Source organism: Eriocheir sinensis, chromosome 3 (genome assembly GCF_024679095.1).
Source record: "Eriocheir sinensis breed Jianghai 21 chromosome 3, ASM2467909v1, whole genome shotgun sequence".
Taxonomy (NCBI): Eukaryota; Metazoa; Arthropoda; class Malacostraca; order Decapoda; family Varunidae; genus Eriocheir; species Eriocheir sinensis.
The window spans coordinates 11,695,614-11,715,844 of NC_066511.1; the positions used below are offsets into that span (position 1 = coordinate 11,695,614).

The 20,231-nt window shown below is 40.8% G+C and overlaps 1 protein-coding gene across 1 annotated transcript; it reads left to right on the forward strand.

The window, feature by feature from the left end:
• Positions 1–4,072: 4,072 nt before the first annotated feature.
• Positions 4,073–17,306, forward strand: LOC127005110 (gamma-butyrobetaine dioxygenase-like; the record flags this gene model as incomplete). The annotated part of the gene is given in 4 exon segments (XM_050873680.1): positions 4,073–4,727; positions 12,785–12,931; positions 14,824–14,951; positions 17,097–17,306. Coding segments are annotated over 4 exon segments (722 nt in total), but the record flags the coding sequence as incomplete, so codon positions are not given.
• Positions 17,307–20,231: the final 2,925 nt, after the last annotated feature.

Below are 20,231 nucleotides of genomic sequence, written 5' to 3' on the forward strand. Positions count from 1 at the left end.
TTAGGGTAAGGTGGGGTAAGTTGCCCCCCTTAAGGAAGATTGGCTGTTGTAGCCACATTTTTTGCAATAGAATTTTGAAAAAAAGTTCTGTTGAAAGCTTAGGCTAAGGCCTATCTATGGAATATATTATGTCCACTCATTATGATTTTGACTTTATTATAATGACAATTAAAAAAAATAATAAAGGGGGCTTCTTACCCCGCATGTGGGGTAAGAAGCCCACTGGGTAAGCCTTTTACCCCACTCTGGTTTACAATAACAAAACTCACAGAAACATAAGGGAAATATATTTTTCACATAAAAATATAAAATGTATTCCCTTTTTGAAAACTATACCCTATAAATCTCTCTTGATGTGAAATATAGGAACACAGTCAAATTTGTGTCTCCTAATGAATAGAATGTAAAACTAAACAATTAATTAATTTTCTAAAAGGTATCCCCTTCTTTTAAACTAGTAATATTAGACTAGCTTCCCTTTCTTCTGAATTTTTGTAACAAAAGGAACATCTACTTTCATGAAAAATATATGGAACTAAATATTCAATTGATTTGATAAAATATGTCCTTTCTGTTGAATATTGATATCTGAAACAGCTAAAAACACCAACTTCTTTATAGTCTCAAACTCAAAAGTGTTCACTTATGGATGCCTTTCAAAAACTTAAACATGCAGAATGCACAACTGGAGTAGGCCTACTATCCATATCAGACCCTATGACATACCGTTTTTCGCAAATATCTTTCAAACGAAGATTCGGATCAGCATGGGACTTTGGCACAGATTGTTTCACACACTCCGCTAATTTTTGACGCTATTGTGCAATTCCAGATGCGGTTAATTATGGCGTTTACTCCTGACTGTGATGGCAAAACCTGCGTGAGCCACTTACACATTCGAACAAGTGAGGCGTGACGCATTTGTGACGTGTATCCACCACCTACCTCCACCCCTGGCTTCCCCTACTCCCATCCCTCCCTTTCCCTCCCTCCTCCTTCTCCCCCGCCCTCTTTCTCCCCCATACCTCCCCCCTCCCCCCTCTCTCTCTCTCTCTCTCTCTCTCTCTCTCTCTCTCTCTCTCTCAAACACTTGCGCTACACACGAGATATGAGTCAGATATGAGTCCATGCACACGTGTGACGAATTAATGGCAGATAAATATAAATTATATCCCGTCTGCATCAGCATCAACAGTGATGACGACGAGGATGACCTGTTTGTCGATGGTGATGAATGGTGAAGTAACAGCCTATGTGGTCAGTTATTTAATTATTAATCCACCCATCATATACTCACTATATTTTTGTTTGCTATGACTTTTTAACATATCTACATGGACACATATCGTATGGCAGTCTTTTCCTAACATCAGAATAAATTATTCATATATTTCTCCTATTTCGTTTCACGTTTTTACTCTGCAATGAATTCGCGCTTCAATTCCACCGTTATTCCTTTCCGTCTCTTACGCGATTTCCTATAAATGATCAAGCGTCAGCTACGTGCTTCATCCCATCATACGCTCAACGTAACCTGTGGGAAGGAGGGTCAAATACTCGTATAACCTTCAATGGTTGTAAAATTGCCCAAACAAACCTCATACAGCACTTAAGCAACATCCAGTTACGCTGGAACAGGAATCAGGGTCGTGTGCATAAAACACCAGACCATACTTAGCATATACTTTTGAGTTATCCGCCATTGTAGACAAGTCATATGTGTGCAACGCTTCACATCGCATGTATACCGAGAGAGAGAGAGAGAGAGGGGGGGGGGGGTATGGGGAAGAAAGAGGGCGGGGGGAGAGAGTGCGGGGAAGAAGGAGGAGGGAGGGAAAGGGAAGGATAGGAGTAGGGGAAGCCAGGGGTGGAGGTAGGTGGTAGATACACGTCACAAATACGTCACGCCTCACTTGTTCGAATGTGTAAGTGGCTCACGCAGGTTTTGCCATCACAGTCAGGAGTAAACGCCATAATTAACCGCATCTGGCATTGCACAATAGCGTCAAAAATTAGCGGAGTGTGTGAAACAATCTGTGCCAAAGTCCCATGCTGATCCGAGTCTTCGTTTGAAAGATATTTGCGAAAAACGGTATGTCATAGGGTCTGATATGGATAGTAGATCTGTATGAATGTCAAAACTGCGAGTCTGATTAGGCAGTACAGTATTGCTATTTTTTTCATTTATAGCAATACTATAATGCCAAATCAGACTTGCAGTTTTGACTTACATACAGAGCTAGGCCTACTCCAGTTGTGCATTCTGCATGTGACCAATTTCTACAACCCCGACATTGGACCCATTTTTCTGAAGGTCTGTTATTAGCAAATGGTTCCCCACACACCAAACAAGGCCATTCATCCTCATCAGACGAAGCTGGAGATGGAGTTTTTTTCTTTGTTACTGATTATGGATGAGTTGCTGATAATAAATGAGAGCTCTGAGATAATTACACAAGATAACCCCACATGTGGGGTAAAAGGCCTCCCTGTGGGCAACTTACCCCAAAGGCACAGAAGGCCTCTTACCCTGGCAACTCATATATACACAAAATGTCACCATCTTTCCTACAGGTAAGTAGGCAGAGTATAATCACATGCAATATGGTCTAGACATCTTAGAGCAAGTATCCATAGCCATCAGGCTAACTCTACAGTTCTTTGTCGTTATTTAGGTATCATTAAAATAACTGAAAACTTACAAGAAATTAGTCAAAAAGAAGAAATGTCCCCTTGTGGCCAGAGCAACTGCCCATTGTTTACTCCAGTAGTTCCTGTGAGCACAGAGTTGGCGTTGCCTACTTGATCATGTGACTGATTGAGAAAAGAAAGAAAAAAAGACAAAACAAAGGGGGGGCCATTCACCCCAGGGGGGCATCTTACCCCACCTTACCCTACCGTCCATATGTACGTGTCAACGTGTGGTTTTCAGGTTATGTAAGTATATCCCCAACGAAATACCAAAGAAAAAAAAGGTTTCTAAAATACATATAATGAAAATTGGAATTCATCTATGTTTTTATTTGAAATATCAATATAGTATCGTTTCCGCCTATCGGACTTATCGCTAGCTAGTATCTGAATTGTGGATTTATATCGGGTATCGAGTATCGGTTATCGCCTATATTTGTGTCTCCAGTTAACGAATATCGGTTATCACCGATAATAGTCCATGGGAAATAGGTGAAACAAGGGCGTTTAGTGAAACAAATTGCAATAGTTTGTTTTATTGCATGAACTGGTTATATGGACCCTTAGGAACACCATATCCAAAATAGGACAAATTCGGCCATTTTGAACCTGCAAAAGTCACACTTTTAACCCCTTGACTGCGGATTTCCTACCAGAAGACATCACCAAGCTACAGGAATGGAACAAAAAGTGGCTGCTACAATTCAATAAAGAAAATGTAAAGTCATGTACATTTGGAGGGGATATGCAGCACACCAATACCAAATGGGAAACACTCCATTCACCACCACAGATGCAGAGAAGGTCCACAGAATATGTGTTAACAGGCTACCAATGTAATCCAAATCTGCGCCAATCGTAGCGGAGTAGGTACATATTTCCACATTTTCACGTTTTTCTCGCACGGCTAAGAGGTATAGGTAACGAAAAAATAGGGGATTTAATTCTGATCAAGTTTGTCTTCACAAGTTTTTGCTCTAAAACTTACAGTTTTTGCGTAAACAAGCCCAGAAGTGGAATACGTATTTTTCAAAAAACTTGAAAAATTTACTTTGCTCTCAAATTTCCTTTAATATCTCTCAAACTGCTAATTTCATGATAAAATACCATAGAATTAATCTATTGATGTATGAACTAAACTAATCATGTTCAATATCCTCATCTATTAATGTGTTAACACATGTGGTGTAGCTTGACACTCCTCAAAAAAATCTATATAGTACAACCCATGTTTTTTGCATGAACAGTACTGCATGTCACACAAGCCTTTGCATTTGCATCTGATTACTTTAAGTAATGCATCAGGCGTAGGGCTGTTGTTCATCGTGCAATGAATTAAGTTTTTTACATCTCTCTTCCACTCCCAATCATCAGGTTTAATGGGGAAATTCGGCAATTTGGGTGAAAATTGTCGAAATTTTCAAACTTCGTGTATGGCGTCGTCACTCTTCACCCAACCGGGGTGACTGGTTGCCAGGCGCATAACGCCGCGTGATTTAAATAGCTGGACATTTAAATGCCTTCACTGCGGACACGCCCTCTTATCCGCTAAGCTTTGTTTTCCTTGTATTTCTTTCGTTTTTTCTGCTTTTTTCGGAATTTTTCTGATTGATAGCGGTGTACGATACTCTGGGTCTGTCTGGTGAGGAGTGGGAGCAGGTGGCGTGCCGCATGGCCTTGGGCTCAGTGCGTGAAATAAGACGGGAGTGGAAGTACGTACTCTCTTCACGTCATTCTCTATCTTCCATGGTGATGACTTTTGTGCGTTTGTTTTGTCGTACCGACTATAGTAAGTGACAATGCCACGTACGAGTGCAAAAAGAAAGTCGAAAAGTGAAGCAGGCCGCCAGAATATATTGAAAAGGTGGAAGAAATGTGACGATACGCATCAGCCACCCTCCCAGGAGGGTGTCAAAGAGTTCACAGCATATACGCCACGGAAAGCAGTAAAGAAGTCAAAGAAGAAAAGCAAGACAACACCTGGCCCTGATTACCAGCCTGGTAATTTCCAAACAAACTGTCCTGGCAACAATGAGGTGGGGTGGGCTCCACTGAGACCCAGTGAATATGTTATTTTCATTTTAGATATATATATAATATATCAAAAATATGTTATATAACCTAATATGATTATAACACGGGACCAGGAGCCTTGGTTTCTTTAGAGGTCTACCAGGCAAGGGAGAACTCACCTTCCGTAGGGGCTATACAGGTGACATAAACGTGATGTAAACATGGCCTGAACTACCTAAACAACCACTACCAACCTTCCAGGAATGGCCGAAGAGTTATGAAAGTAAATATTTGGATTTGGTGCATGTTGGAGTGATTGTTATGGGGTATTGAAGATGTTCACACAAAAATGCGTTTTTCTCAAAACTTGTTTTTGGCACACATAAAGTTTAATAACTCTGTCAATAATTTACCAATTTTAGAAATTCAAGTATCAAAATGATCACCACCCTCGTGTTTAGTAAACGTACTATTATCACGCATTAATTTCCTCAAATAAATTTATGACAAATTTATAAAACTCGAATTTTTGACGAAATAAAAAGGTAACATTTTGCGGTGTAATAAATTTGTTGTAACTTCAGCTAGGTGTACGAAAATAGTACCATAGGTACTTTACTGTGTATATTATCTGTGATCAAAAGGAAATTGCCATGCTATTCATAGTTTTGAAGTTATTACGTAATTTTGAATGTCTTTCGTCAATTCCAAACATAACGCACTGCACAAAAACTACGGCAGCTTTCTTTACCATATTACTGGTATAGAAGCACTGCATATTAATACACATTGTGTAAAAATATTATTCACCTAAGTGAGAAAATAAAGGTAGGAGGACCCAAAAACCGATATCAGTGCCAAGCGGCCGAATTTCCCCCTTAACATCACGGTTTCCTAGCCAGACTTGTTTGATAATACACACGGAATGAGTGATATTTAGCATAGTCACTAGTAGGTGGCAGATCTTTTACATCAACACTTCTCAAAAACTTGATGACTTTGCCCTGAAAAATTTTCATTCTTAGTTTATCAAGAGATGTGCAATCACTGCTAGAGCTGTAGACTTGAATAAGTGCTCGTTCTCCTGCATTTTTTATTTCCTCACGAGTGGACTTTTCAGACAAGAATGGCACTGCACACTCAAAGAGGACGCTTTGATTTTTTCAATAAAACTCCTTTTCCTATGTTTCATCTTGACGTGGTATCACACCCACACAGATCATGCATGAACGGCAAACATCTGCAGCATTCTTCACCGAGTTCTGAACTCATTTCTCCGATACTCCAAATGGGGTGCTTCATACTGAGTTTCTGTGATACCATGAACAAGGGCAGACTGTCAGGCTTAATGTGATGACAGAGGAGCACCAATATATCAGTATCCTCTGCTATGACATGTTTTACTTTGCCAACTGCTATGTTAACTGCCTCTTGTACTATTAGAAGATCTGCATCTCCCTCTGCATGCTTTGTAGATACCCCATGCTCCTTCAGAGTTTCAGATAGGAAATCGATAAATCCCTCTTTGTTTTTTTCTGCTTTGCTGGAAATGACTCCTTATTTCCGAAGGTAAAAGAGTTGGTGCCAGGTGAACATCTGCTGGGGTGACAACTAAGCCCCTAACACGTTTTCGATGAGTCACATTTTGTCGATGCACTATTCCTATACCCATCAAATACAACAATAAGATAGTTGTTTCTCTTGACAGGAGCAACATACTTGGATGCAATCTCTTTATAAGTTTCTCCTGTGGTCCATTTGATGCGTTGGAGCAAGGATCCACCGTCAAACACAGAACATTTAGCATCAGGGATTGGCTCAGTTTGACTTGAAGTGCATTTTGCCATGGCATCTGCAAGCTAAGGCTTGTTGGCACATCGAGGAACTCCGTTGCTTGTGAATAGTGATGGTGGGTATACAGATAGCTCGTATCTCATTGTTTCACTTAAGCTGATTTCAGCATTACTGGCTATCACAAGTAGCCGCTGAAACAGTGCTTGAGGATCCACTTGCATTCCAACTCCGTCTGTTACTATCTTTTGACCGACTGTCTTGATTTGGTGTTTCTTTCTGAAGGTATAATTTGCTGCACTTTGGCCTTCCATCATCTTGATTATATTGTTCCTAATATCGTTGGCAAGGTGAGTAATTGACTGTGGTGCAGATAATCCTGAAATGATGTACAAATACTTATCTTCTGTGAAAGGACTATGTACCTCTAGGTACTGGGAAATCTTTGTTGTATCTTCCTGGTCTCTCCTTCTGGATTCCGTCAAGTCTTTATTTCTTTCATTGCCAGACTTCTCCTGAACACTCTTTATCTCATCACTTATCTGAGCAAAGATTGGCATGGCTTGTAACCATTTTGTTCGTTAAGTCTCATACATACCCATGTGTTAAGTCTACTGATGACTGATGGACTTCATAAGCAATTGCTCAATAACAAGATCTGGTGCTAACCCAGCCCAGTATCTGTCTGATCTTCTAATGAATAACAAACCAGATTCGATAAGTTGGTCATAGAGTTTCTCATTCGTCTTATTCAGATCCACCTTGTCTTGGAGGAATAGATGTGCTGATTTTGTGTAGTTATTATGTCCAGAAGCAGCAAAAAATGGCAGCATTCTTTGTAGTGCCCTGAAGTACAATGTTGGCTGGCTGGTTCTTTGTCCTCTGAGTGCAGACCACAGGATATCCATCATCTACATGTACTGGACCCATAATTTGCCATTTGGGCTTTGCTGTAGCTGATCTTTCATATCCCTGAGTCTTTCTTCAACTGTCACAATGTCCTCATCTTGAGCCTCCATCTGTATTAATAGAGCTTTCATTTAGCACCAAGCACGCCTTCCTAGCTTTAGTAGTTTTTGCTCGAGCTTGACCAAAAGTCGCGAGGAAAATTCGCCGAATCTGACTCATTTCACGCGCCGCGACAAAAAACCTTCCTGACGCCACAGAAATTAATATATCTAGGAAAATAAAGAACGGAGAAACCCACCTCAGGGATAGGTATGTTGAGCTAGCCAGGTTGGTGAAGAAGAACACCCGCCTAACAAAAAGAAGTTATGAGATTAGGGTAGCCAACGAGGCCAAGAGGGATCCAAAAGGCTTCTTCAAATTGTACAGAACGAAAACAAAGGACAGAATTGGACCGTTGAAAACAAACACAGGTGAGCTCGTTGAGAATGGAGAAGATGAGTCAAATGATAAATGACTATTTCCTTTCAGTTTTCACGCAGGAAAATCTAACAACCATTCCGGAGAGAGTTCAGGTATATGAGGGCGAAGAGAACGACAAGTTGAGGGATGTGATCATCACTAGGCAAGTAGTCCAGGATGAGATTTGTAGGTTGAAGAAAAACAAATCGCCGGGCCCGGACGGAGTATTTCCACGGATTCTGAAAGAGTGCAAGGAGGTCCTCAGTGGCCCAATTACCGATATTTTTAAGATGTCGGCAACTTCAGGGTATGTGCCCAATCAATGGAAAGTAGCTAATGTGACGCCGATTTTCAAAAAGGGAGACAAGTCAGCCACCTCAAATTATCGCCCAATTAGCTTAACATCAGTTGTAGGAAAGATCTTGGAGTCAATTATAGCCGAGAGCATTCGGGACCATCTAGAGAAGCATAATTTAATTCATGATTCACAGCATGGGTTCACAAAGGGCAGGTCTTGCCTTACTAATCTGTTGTCCTTCTACACTAAAGTGATCGAGGCGGTTGACAGAGATGAAAACTATGACATATTATATTTAGATTTCAGTAAAGCGTTCGACAAAGTTCCTCATCACCGGCTATTACTAAAATTACAGGCTCACGGCGTAGATGGGAAAGTTTTGAGCTGGATCAGGGCGTGGCTTAGTAGTAGGAAGCAGAGAGTGCAAATCAATGGTAAAAAATCTGAATGGGGCAGTGTTACGAGTGGCGTCCCACAAGGGTCGGTGCTGGGTCCTCTGCTTTTTATTATTTACATCAATGACTTGGACCCAGGAATTAGTAGTGATGTCAGTAAGTTCGCAGATGATACCAAGATCGGTAGAGTAATCCAATCAGACAGGGACGCTACCGTTCTCCAGGATGAGCTTGACAGACTATATGATTGGGTGGGGGAAGTGGCAGATGGAATTCAATGTCGGGAAGTGTAGCATTCTGAGTGTAGGTAGGAATAATCACTCACACAATTACTCCTTAAATGACACTCCTCTAAGCAGGTCTGGGCGTAAGAGAGACTTAGGAGTCCTAGTGAGCGCTGACCTCCGTCCTAGGGCTCAATGCATTCAGGCTAAAAATCGGGCAAACAGAGTACTTGGTTTCATCTCAAGGAGCGTAAGCAATAGGAGCGCTGAAGTCATCCTTAAACTTTACTTAGCACTAGTTAGACTATATATATGCAGTTCAGTTCTGGTCCCCCTACTATAGAATGGATATCAAGATGTTAGAGTCTGTACAGAGGAGGATGACAAAGATGATTCAGGGGGTGAGAAACTTGCCTTATGAAGACAGGCTGATGCATTTAAATCTACACTCTCTAGAAAGGCGAAGGTTACGAGGAGACTTAATCGAAGTCTATAAATGGATGAAGGGCTTTAATAAAGGGGATGTCAATAAGATTTTGAGAGTAAAAGGGCCAGGTAGGACGCGTAGCAATGGTTTTAAGTTAGACAAATACAGATTCAACAAAGACATAGGCAAGAATTGGTTCACCAATAGAGTGGTAGATGAATGGGACAGGCTTGGGAGCCATGTTGTGGGTGCCAATACCATAGATACATTCAAGAAGAGGTTAGATAAAGCCATGGATGGTGAGGTAAGGTGGGGTTAGCATTACAGGAGCTGCCTTGTATAAGCCAACCGGCCTCTTGCAGACTCCTTACGTTCTTATGTTCTTATGTTCTCTCTCTCTCTCTCTCTCTCTCTCTCTCTCTCTCTCTCTCTCTCTCTCTCTCTCTCACACACACACACACACACACACACACATATATATATATATATATATATATATATATATATATATATATATATATATATATATATATATATATATATATATATATATATATATATATATATATATATATATATATATATATATATATATATATATATATATATATATATATATATATATATATATATATATATATATATATATATATATATATATATATATATATATATATATATGGCTGAGTGGATAGCGTCACGGCGCCGTGTTCATGACGACGCGAGTTCAATCCTCGCCCGGTGCCACAAAGCTGGGATTTTTCAGCCACCTATCAACCCGGACTCTAGATTCTAGGATTAAATATGAGCTCCGGGAGGGCAGCATGACTCAATGCAAGATGGCGCCACTATAAACACTGGCCTGCGCCACAACGGGCTGGGCAATACCATTAGGCCCCTCCAAAAACAACAAGCCTACCGGCGCCACAGGCGAATATGTAAAAAAATATATATATATATATATATATATATATATATATATATATATATATATATATATATATATATATATATATATATATATATATATATGCACGGAGACACAGTTTTTAAGGACAATAAGAGGCACTCAGTCAGGTCCATAAGCCCTCTGAGAGTTGAGGCCAGAGAGAGCATAGACAACATCATACATAAGGATCTTAAAAACAGGCATAAAGGAGTCAGAGGGAGGATGAGTAGAAGGAATATGCCCAGAATCGTCCAGAATGGAGTTTTTACAGAAAGTTTGAGCGAAGAGTTCAGCCTTAGAGATAGATGAGACGGCGGTGCTGCCGTCAGGGTTAAAGAGAGGAGGGAAAGAAGAAGAAGTGAAGTTGGATGAGATATTGATGGCTAGGTGCCAGAAGTCTCTGGAAGAATTTGAGAAAGCAAGGTTTTGACAATTACTATTGATGAAAGAGTTTTGGTGAGACGAAGAATAGATTAGACACGGCTTCGGGCGGACATGTAAAGATCATGGTTAGCGGGAGTTCGAAGGCTCTGGTACCTTTTGTGAGCTGCCTCTCTATCTTTGACAGCACGAGAACAATCGTGATTAAACCAAGGCTTTTTAACATGAGGAATAGAGAAAGTTTTTTTTTTTTTTTTTTTACAACAATGGAGACAGCTCAAGGGCACACAAAAAAGAAAACAACAATAAAAAAAAAGCCCGCTATTCGCTGCTCCTAAAAAGAATCCAAGGAGGGGGCCAAAAGAGGGATCAATTTCGGGAGGAGAGGTGTCCTGATACCCTCCTCTTGAAAGAGTTCAAGTCGTAGATAGAAGGAAATACAGATGAAGGAAGATTGTTCCAGAGTTTACCAGCGTGAGAGATGAAAGACAGAAGATGCTGGTTAACTCGTGCGTAAGGGATTTGGAATGTATGCCTCCATTCCAGAGACAACCACCTCTGTGATACACTGGGCACACACAGAGAGGTCTCTCTCCTGGAAACAGTAATCATTCCACGGGAAATCGGAAAAGTACATCCTCAGGCCGTCCCACCGAGCTGAAGCAAAATGCCAGAAGCATCGCCTCTTCGGTGGGTGCAGAGGATGTACAGGAGCGATAGGACAGGATACAGAAATAAGGTTGTGATCGGAGGAGCCCAACGGAGAGAACAGTTTCACAGAGTAAGCAGAAGGGTTAGAGGTAAGGAAGAGGTCTAGTATGTTGGGCCTGTCTCCAAGACGGTCGGGAATACGTGTAGGGTGCTGAACCAACTACTCTTGGTCGTTGAGGAGAACAAAGTTGGTCAGTGAAAGAGGATGAAGGCCAAAGCTGGTGGTAAATATTGAAATCTCCACAGATGGAGATTTCAACGAAGGGAGAGTGGGTCAAGATGTGCTCCACTTTAGAGTTCAAGTAGTCAAAGAATTTTACATAGTTAGTAGAGTTATGTGAGAGATAAACAGCACGGATGTATTTAGTAATAGAATGACAATGAAGTCTTAGCCAGATGGTGGAAAATTCAGAAGAGTCAAGGTCGTGGGCACGAGAGCAAGTGATGTCGTTGCGCACGTAGGAGAAACATCCAGCTTTGGATTAAAATTTAGGATACAGATAGTAGCAGGGAACAGAGTAGAGATTGCTGTCAGTAGCCTCAGACACCTGTATTTCGGTGAGGAAGAGAAGGTGAGGTTTAGAGGAGGAGAGATGGTGTTCCACAGAAGGAAAATTAGAACAAAGACCGCGAATGTCGCAAAATTGATAAGAAAGAGGTTCAAGGATTTATAAAGACACCTCTCAAGTCGGCAGCCAGAAGGGGAGTCCACCCTGAGGAATATACACACACACACACACACACACACACACACACACACACACATATATATATATATATATATATATATATATATATATATATAGATATATATATATATATATATATATATATATATATATATATATATATATATAATTTTTTTTTTTTACATCTTCGCCTGTTGCGCCGGTAGGCTTGTTTTTGGAGGGGCCTGATGGTATGGCCCAGCCCACTGTGACGCAGGCCAGTGTTTATAGTGGCGCCATCTTGCATTGGCTCATGCTGCTCTCCCGGGGCTCATCTATAATCCTAGAATCTAGAGTCCGAGTTGATAGCTGGTCTTCTGGAAAGCATGTGGGTAGTTTTAAGCCACTCGGCGGAGGCTGAAAAATCCCAGCTTGGTGGCACTGGGCGGGGATTGAACTAGCGTCGTCCTGAACGCGGCCCCGTCACGCTATCCACTCAGCCACCGCCTCTCTCTCTCTCTCTCTCTCTCTCTCTCTCTCTCTCTCTCTATATATATATATATATACATATATATATATATATATATATATATATATATATATATATATATATATATATATATATATATATATATATATATATATATATATATATATATATATATATATATATATATATATATATATATATATATATATATATATATATATATATATATATATATATATATATATATATATATATATATATATATATATATATATATATATATATATATATATATATACACACACACACACACACAAGTGTATATACACGTGCTTATTTATATATCTCTCTACCATTTAATGCCATAAAATTTGCAAGGTGAAATGGGGCGATGAAGACGAGGTGTTTCCGTACGTGTGGCTCAGAGACAACTGCCGCTGCCCCGCCTGTTTCCACGCTGCATCGTATTCCAGACTCTCTCTGATGGCGGACATGGATTTGCAGGTTCAACCAAAAAGTGCTGAAGTAAGCGCCAGAGGTTTTATGTGCTTAACTGTGTGTGTGTGTGTGGGGGGGGGGGGGGGGTTGGGTGTTTACGTGTTCGCCTATTGAGCCGGTAGGCGTTCTTCTGGGGCCTGGTGGTCGGCCGTAGCCTGTCATGGCGCAGGCAATTCACACACACACACACACACACACACACACACACACACACACACACACACACATTCTCTCTCTCTCTCTCTCTCTCTCTCTCTCTCTCTCTCTCTCTCTCTCTCTCTAGTAGTCATCCTCTCTTACCCGTTTCGGTGAAACTTTCTCAGTTGCGCTAGACATATCGAAAGCCTTCGATAAAGTCTGGCACAAGCCTTTGCTTTCTAAACTGCCCTCTTCCGGATTCTATCCTTCTTTCTGTTCCTTTATCTCCAGTTTCCTTTCCGGCCGTTCTATCTCTGCTGTGGTAGACGGTCACTGTTCTTCCCCTAAACCTACTAACAGTGGTGTTCCACAGGGCTCTGTCGTATCACCCACTCTCTTCCTGTTATTCATCAATGATCTTCTTTCCATAACAAACTGTCCTATCCACCCATACGCTGACGACTCCACTCTACATTATTCAACTTCTTTCAACAGCAGACCCTTAACGCTTAACCTCAGACCTTACTATCATTTCCGATTGGGGTAAAAGAAACCTTGTGTCCTTCAATGCCTCAAAAATTCAATTTCTCCACCTGTCAACTCGACACAATCTTTAAAACACCTATCCCCTGTTCTTCGACAACACTCAGCTGTCACCATCTTCAACACTTAACATTCTCGGTCTATCCTTAACTCAAAATCTTAACTGGAAACTTCACATCTGCTCTCTCACTAAATCAGCTTCCTCGAGGTTGGGCGTTCTGTATCGTCTCCGCCAGTTCTTCTCCCCCGCACAGTTGCTATCCATATAGAGGGGCGTTGTCCGCCCTCGTATGGAGCATGCATCTCACGTGTGGAGGGGGTCCACTCACACAGCTCTCTTGGACAGAGTGGAGTCTAAGGCTCTTCGTCTCCTCAGCTCTCCTCCTCTTACTGAGAGTCTTCTAACTCTTAATTTCCGCCGCCATGTTGCCTCTCTTTCTATCTTCTATCGATATTTTCACGCTCACTGCTCTTCTGAACTTGCTAACTGCATGCCTACCCCCCTTCCGCGGCCCCACTGCAAGCGACTTTCTACTCATGCTCATCCCTATACTGTCCAAACCCCTTATGCAAGAGTTAACCAGCATCTTCACTCTTTCATCCCTCACGCTGGTAAACTCTGGAACAATCTTCCTTCATCTGTATTTCTTCCTGCCTACGACTTGAACTGTTTCAAGAGGAGGGTATCTGGACACCTCTCCTCCCGAAATTGACCTCTCTTTTGGCCACGTCTTTGGATTCTTTTTAGGAGCAGCGAGTAGCGGGCTTTTTTTTATTAGTTTCCTTTTTTTGTACCCTTGAGCTGTCTCCTTTGTTGTAAAAAAAAAAATTGTGTGTGTGTGTGTGTGTGTGTGTGTGTGAGAGAGAGAGAGAGAGAGAGAGAGAGAGAGAGAGAGAGAGAGAGAGAGAGAGAGAGAGAAAAAATAATAGTTTAATGATTTATTTATCTAACTGCAAGAAGGCTAAAAATAGGCAATGGGGCGGGGGTCACTAAGCCTCGCAATACACTCCAGAATATTGTGATGATCATGATGTTTTATTTGTTAAGATTACGTTGGGAGGAATGTTATTTTGTTTACACCAATTTGTGCTGGTCCTGATAAGCTAATGTGATGTGGTGACTGACTAAACCAAGTATGGTTTTGCAGCCTATAATCAGATGTGTGTGTGTGTGTGTGTGTGTGTGTGTGTGTGTGTGTGTGTGTGTGTGTGTGTGTTTCCAATTTACTTTGTTTCAGATCTTAAGTGGAGGAAAACAGGTGGAGGTGGTGTGGAGGGACGGTCACCGCAGCGAGTACGAGGCAGAATGGTTACGACTCCGCGGCTTTAGTGAAGCTACCCGGCGGGCACGAGCCAGCCGCTTCAGGTGTGAGGAATGGGGTTTCTACTTTGTTCAATTATATGCTTTTACCCTCCACTCCCAAAAAATAATATTTTGAGAATCTAGTTAAGCAGTGTTTTCCAAAATGGGTTACCAGTACTCCTGGGGTATATGTCGTCTGCCTTTTTGAATCGGCAATTTTGCTGGATGTGTAAAGCAATATACTGCCTTTTATCTTTAAGAAAATGTAATAAATCCAAAAGATCCTCAGGAAGACAGGCCAAACACCACGCATATGATTACTTCTGCAGGGCTCTATTCTATCTCCCACTCTCTTTATGTTATTCAATAATGATCTGCTTTCCAAAACAAACTGTCCAATCTTAGCCGATGACTACTCTACATTACTCAATATCCTTTGACAAAATACCGTCCCAACAGGAATTACAAGAATAGGTTGAAGTTGCAAAATGCAAAAAAACTCAGACCTTGCTATTATTTTTTAAAGGGGTAGGAGGAACTTGGTGCCTTACAGTGCCACAAAAACTCAATTTCTCCACATGTCAACTCGACACAATCTTCCAATCACCTATCCCCTGTTCTTTGATAACACTCAGCTGTCACCTTCTACACAACATTATCGGTCTATCCTTAACTCAAAATCTCAAGTGGAAACATCATATCTCTTACTAAATCAGCTTCCTTGAGGTTCGGCGCATAGGCGTAAGAGCCGGGGGGGCTGGGGAGGATGCAGCCCCCCAAATATGGACAGACAAATATTTTTCGGGCAGAGTAGCCATCGTAGTAGTCGAACAGGACTATTGAACTGGCGGCTCGTGAGCCAAATCTGGCCCTTGAGTCGAATATTTCAGTAACTGCCGCAGTGTTGCCTCTTTTTCTCTCTTCTATCGATATTTCCATGCTGACTGCTCTTCTGAACTTGCTAACTGTATGCCTCCACAGAACATTTTACTCTTGCTCATCCCTGTAGTGTCCGAATCCCTTATGCAAGAGTTAACTAGCATCTTTATTCTTCCATCCCTTTTACTATAGTAAACTCAGGGTCAGCCTTCCGTCTGTATTTCCTCTTGACTATGACGACCTCTTTTAACAGATGAGTTTCAAAATATTATTCCATTCGAGATTGACCTCTCTTTTGACTACCCATTTCTGTTTTCTTTATAGGAGCAGTGATTAGCGAGCTTTTTTTTCACTAACATATTTTTGCCCAGAGATGCCTCATTTACAGTAAAGAAAAAAATCTGAAGTACATCACCAGGGTGACTGGGGTCTTTTGGCCGTTACAGCCCTCCAACAACATCAGCTACATAATTCCAAAAGATTACTTCTAGTTAGTTTTTGGAGTTGTCAAAAATGAGTGCACAGGGCAGGAGAGAAAAGCTTTGGAACATAGTATGCCTCTTGGAGCAACCTACCTCTATAAAATCCCTGCAATATTTGTTATCTAGTTAGAACAGAGAAAGCCTGTATCACAATGCATTCAAGCTAGAAATCGAGCAAATAGGGTACTGGGATTTATTTCTCTTCCTCAAACTATATTTAGCATTAGTTAGACCTCATCTTGACTATGCGGTTCAGTTCTGTCACCTTACTATAGAATGGATATCAAAATGTTAAAATCAGTGCAGAGGAGGATGACTAAGATGATTCAGGAGTTGAGAACTTTGCATACGAGAAACACTCAAACAGTTAAACTTGCATTCTCTAGAAAGGCGAAGGGTGCGTGGAGACATGATAGAGGTTTTTAAATGGATGACGGGCTTTAATAAAGGGGATATTCATAAGGTTTTGTTGGTAAGAGAACCGGGTAAGACACGAAGTAATGGGTTTGCACTGGATAAATTCAGATTCAACAGGGACATAGGCAAAAATTGGTTTACTAACAGGGTTGTGGATGAGTGGAATAGGCTTACAATTGTCACATTCAAAATAGATTAGATAAATTAATGGACAGCGATATTAGGTGGGGTTAGATACACGGGAGCTTAGGTTCTATGTTCTTATGTTCTTATGTTCAGTAACTGCATTAGCACTGTCTCCTAAAATGGCAAAGATAATCAGTAAACATGTTGGCACATGTAAAGTCTTTTTGAAACAAGGTTGCTCCTTTATAAAAACAGAAGCTGTATATTTCACGTCCGTTTTGTAGGTATATTCCTTTCCTTACAGACTAGAACGTAAGTACTGGGGCTCCGAGTTAATGGATAACCTGCCCGAGGCATCATTTCAAGAGGTGATGGAGGACGATGCCGCCTTGCTGGAGTGGCTGCGGCGCCTAGAGGTGTTCGGGTTCGTCAAGGTGAACGGGGCACCAGCGGAGCAGGGACAGGTTCGCCGCCTAGCTGAGAGAATCGGTTTCATCAGAAAGACTCATTATGGGTACGTAGGTGAAAAAGTGTGTGTGTTTGTGTGTGTGTGGGGGGGGGGGGGTTCAGCAAAGCTTTAGTCTTCCACTCCTGAAGTCGACTCAAGTTAAGACTTCCTTTAAAAGTTACTTATGTGTCAAATGTCAGATAATGAGAATTTATAATGGAAAATAATGTTGAGAGAGAGAGAGAGAGAGAGAGAGAGAGAGAGAGAGAGAGAGAGAGAGAGAGAGAGAGAGAGAGAGAGAGAGAGAAATCAAAGAAGAGATAGAAAGTGGGAGTGGGAGGAAGGGAGAGCGAATGAGAGAGGGGTGAAGTGGCAACCCTGGTGGCTGAGACAACCACACCCAAAGTGATTTGGAAAGACCATCACTATAGTTGTGCGCATGCACTGGTATCTCAAAAAACACGCACGGCACACACACACACACACACACACACACACGTTCTCTCGTAGCAGTGGGTAACTCTCCTCAAAGCACCTCTACGGTAAAGGAGTTGTAGCCTTCTGACTATAACAGACCCGTAATTTCGGCAGATTTTTTGGGGGAGGCTAAAGGGCATCATAGGTCCATGAGGTGGGGGGAGGAGGGTGGCGAGGGAACCAAGCATGCGCAGGTGGGGATTTTTTTTTTTTTTTTTTTTTTAAATAAGCTTTTTCAGGGGCATTTTGAGGCCGGTATAGAAAACACTGAGGGGGATTACGGTCCCCCTAGCCCCTCAGAAATTACGGCCCTGCTATAACTCCATTAGCTAATGGGAGCAGTTCCGTACCTCGAAAAAGGATGCCAGATTATCTGGAGAGCATAATATGTTACAGAAAACTGGGTCTACTACAAAATTTTTTTTTGCTTATCACAATGTAATTCAAAATAAAGTTATGAATAATGAGAACATTTTTCTTCAGTAATCTTTGACACAAATGCGGTATTATGATAAATGAAATTATGAACCTTTGGTTGGACCGCTGTACAGTCTACGACCTGAAGAAAAAAATGTTCGTTGTTTTTTATCTACAAAAAACTTCTGTACTATCAATTTTAGGCACTTGATACACTAAAGCAATCAATAAATCACGAACACAGACTATACTTGTTCATATGTATTAATACTGCTTGGCATTCTTTTTTGAGATGGTCCGTAACCAAACCAAAACAATTCTTCTTCTTCTTCTTTTGACCTGTAACGCTTTGTATCGCTTCTTAGGTCCTCCTCCTTTCGGTCCTCTCTTCTTATTATTCACACCACACCACACCACATGCGGTAGAAGAGAAAAAAAAAAAAATGCGAGAATGGTGTAAGCTTAGTTGCGAGTATTTAGCTTGTAATAACTGAATGATAGAGTGTTTCTCAACAATTCACATGAAAATTGTTAGCATAAACACTTGGGATCAATGTCTGATAGAATATAGGCACAATGCATCGTAATATATCACGTGAGAGATTTTTAAGAGTGTGCGAGTCCTCATTGCTTCAAAAGGCCCTGACCGAGTTTTAGTTAAAGTAGCTAGCGATCACTGGCATTTTTGGGGGTTGGGAAATGCTCCCATTATAACCACCACTTTGCTATCGACTGCAAGGTGTATGAAAAATAAATGTATTTTGTCCTCTACTGCACAAATACGTCTTAATTGTCCTTTTCAAGAGTAGGCTATTAGTAATATTTGGTGTATTTAGCAATAACTGAAGTTGTTGACACGAGAGCTGGCGGGGATAATCTTATGGGGAGGGACTTGCTTGGGTGACGGTTCTAACGTATTCTATCGTGCATAAAATTGACTTTGTATTCCCACTAAAACCATTTTTGAGTTGTAAGGCAACAGATTGCACCAACAAAATGTTGGGTAAGGTGGGGTAAGTTGCCCCCCTTAAGGGAGATTGGCTGGTGTAGCCACATTTTTTGCAATAGAATTTTGAAAAAAAGTTCTGTTGAAAGCTTAGGCTAAGGCCTATCTATGGAATATATTATATCTACTCATTATGATTATGACTATTATAATGACAATTTAAAAAAAAATAATAAAGGGGGATTCTTACCCCGCATGTGGGGTAAGAAGCCCACTGGTTAGGCCTTTTACCCCACTCTGGTTTACAATAATAAAACTCACAGAAACACAAGGAAAATATTTTTTCACATTATAAAAATATAAAATGCATTCCCTTTTTGAAAACTATACCCAATATATATCTCTTGATGTGAAATATAGGAACACAGTCAAATTTGTGTCTCCTAATGAATAGAATGTAAAACTAAACAATTAATTAATTTTCTAAAAGGTATCCCCTTCTTTTAGACTAGTAATATTAGACTAGCTTCCCTTTCTTCTGAATTTTTGTAACAAAAGGAACATCTACTTTCATGAAAAATATATGGAACTAAATATTCAATTACTTTGATCAAATACGTCCTTTCTGTTGAATATTGATATCTGAAACAGTTAAAAACACCAACTTCCTTATAGTCTCAAACTCAAAAGTGTTCACTTATGGATGCCTTTCAAAAACTTAAACATGCAGAATGCACAACTGGAGTAGGCCTAGATCTGTATGTATGTCAAAACTGCGAGTCTGATTAGGCATTACAGTATTGCTATTTTTTTTATTTATAGCAATACTGTAATGCCAAATCAGACTCGCAGTTTTGACTTACATACAGATCTAGGCCTACTCCAGTTGTGCATTCTGCATGTAACCATTTTCTACAACCCCGACATTGGTCCATTGGACCCAAGTTTCTGAAGGTCTGCTATTAGCAAAAGGTTCCCCTCACACCAAACAAGGCCATTAATCCTCATCAGACGAAGCTGGAGATGGAGTTTTTTTCTTTGTTGCTGATAATGGATGAGTTGCTGATAATAAATGAGAGCTCTGAGATAATTATCAAGATAACCCCTGTAACGGTGTACCGGGGGGCGTTGAAGGGTGTTGATTAAGACTC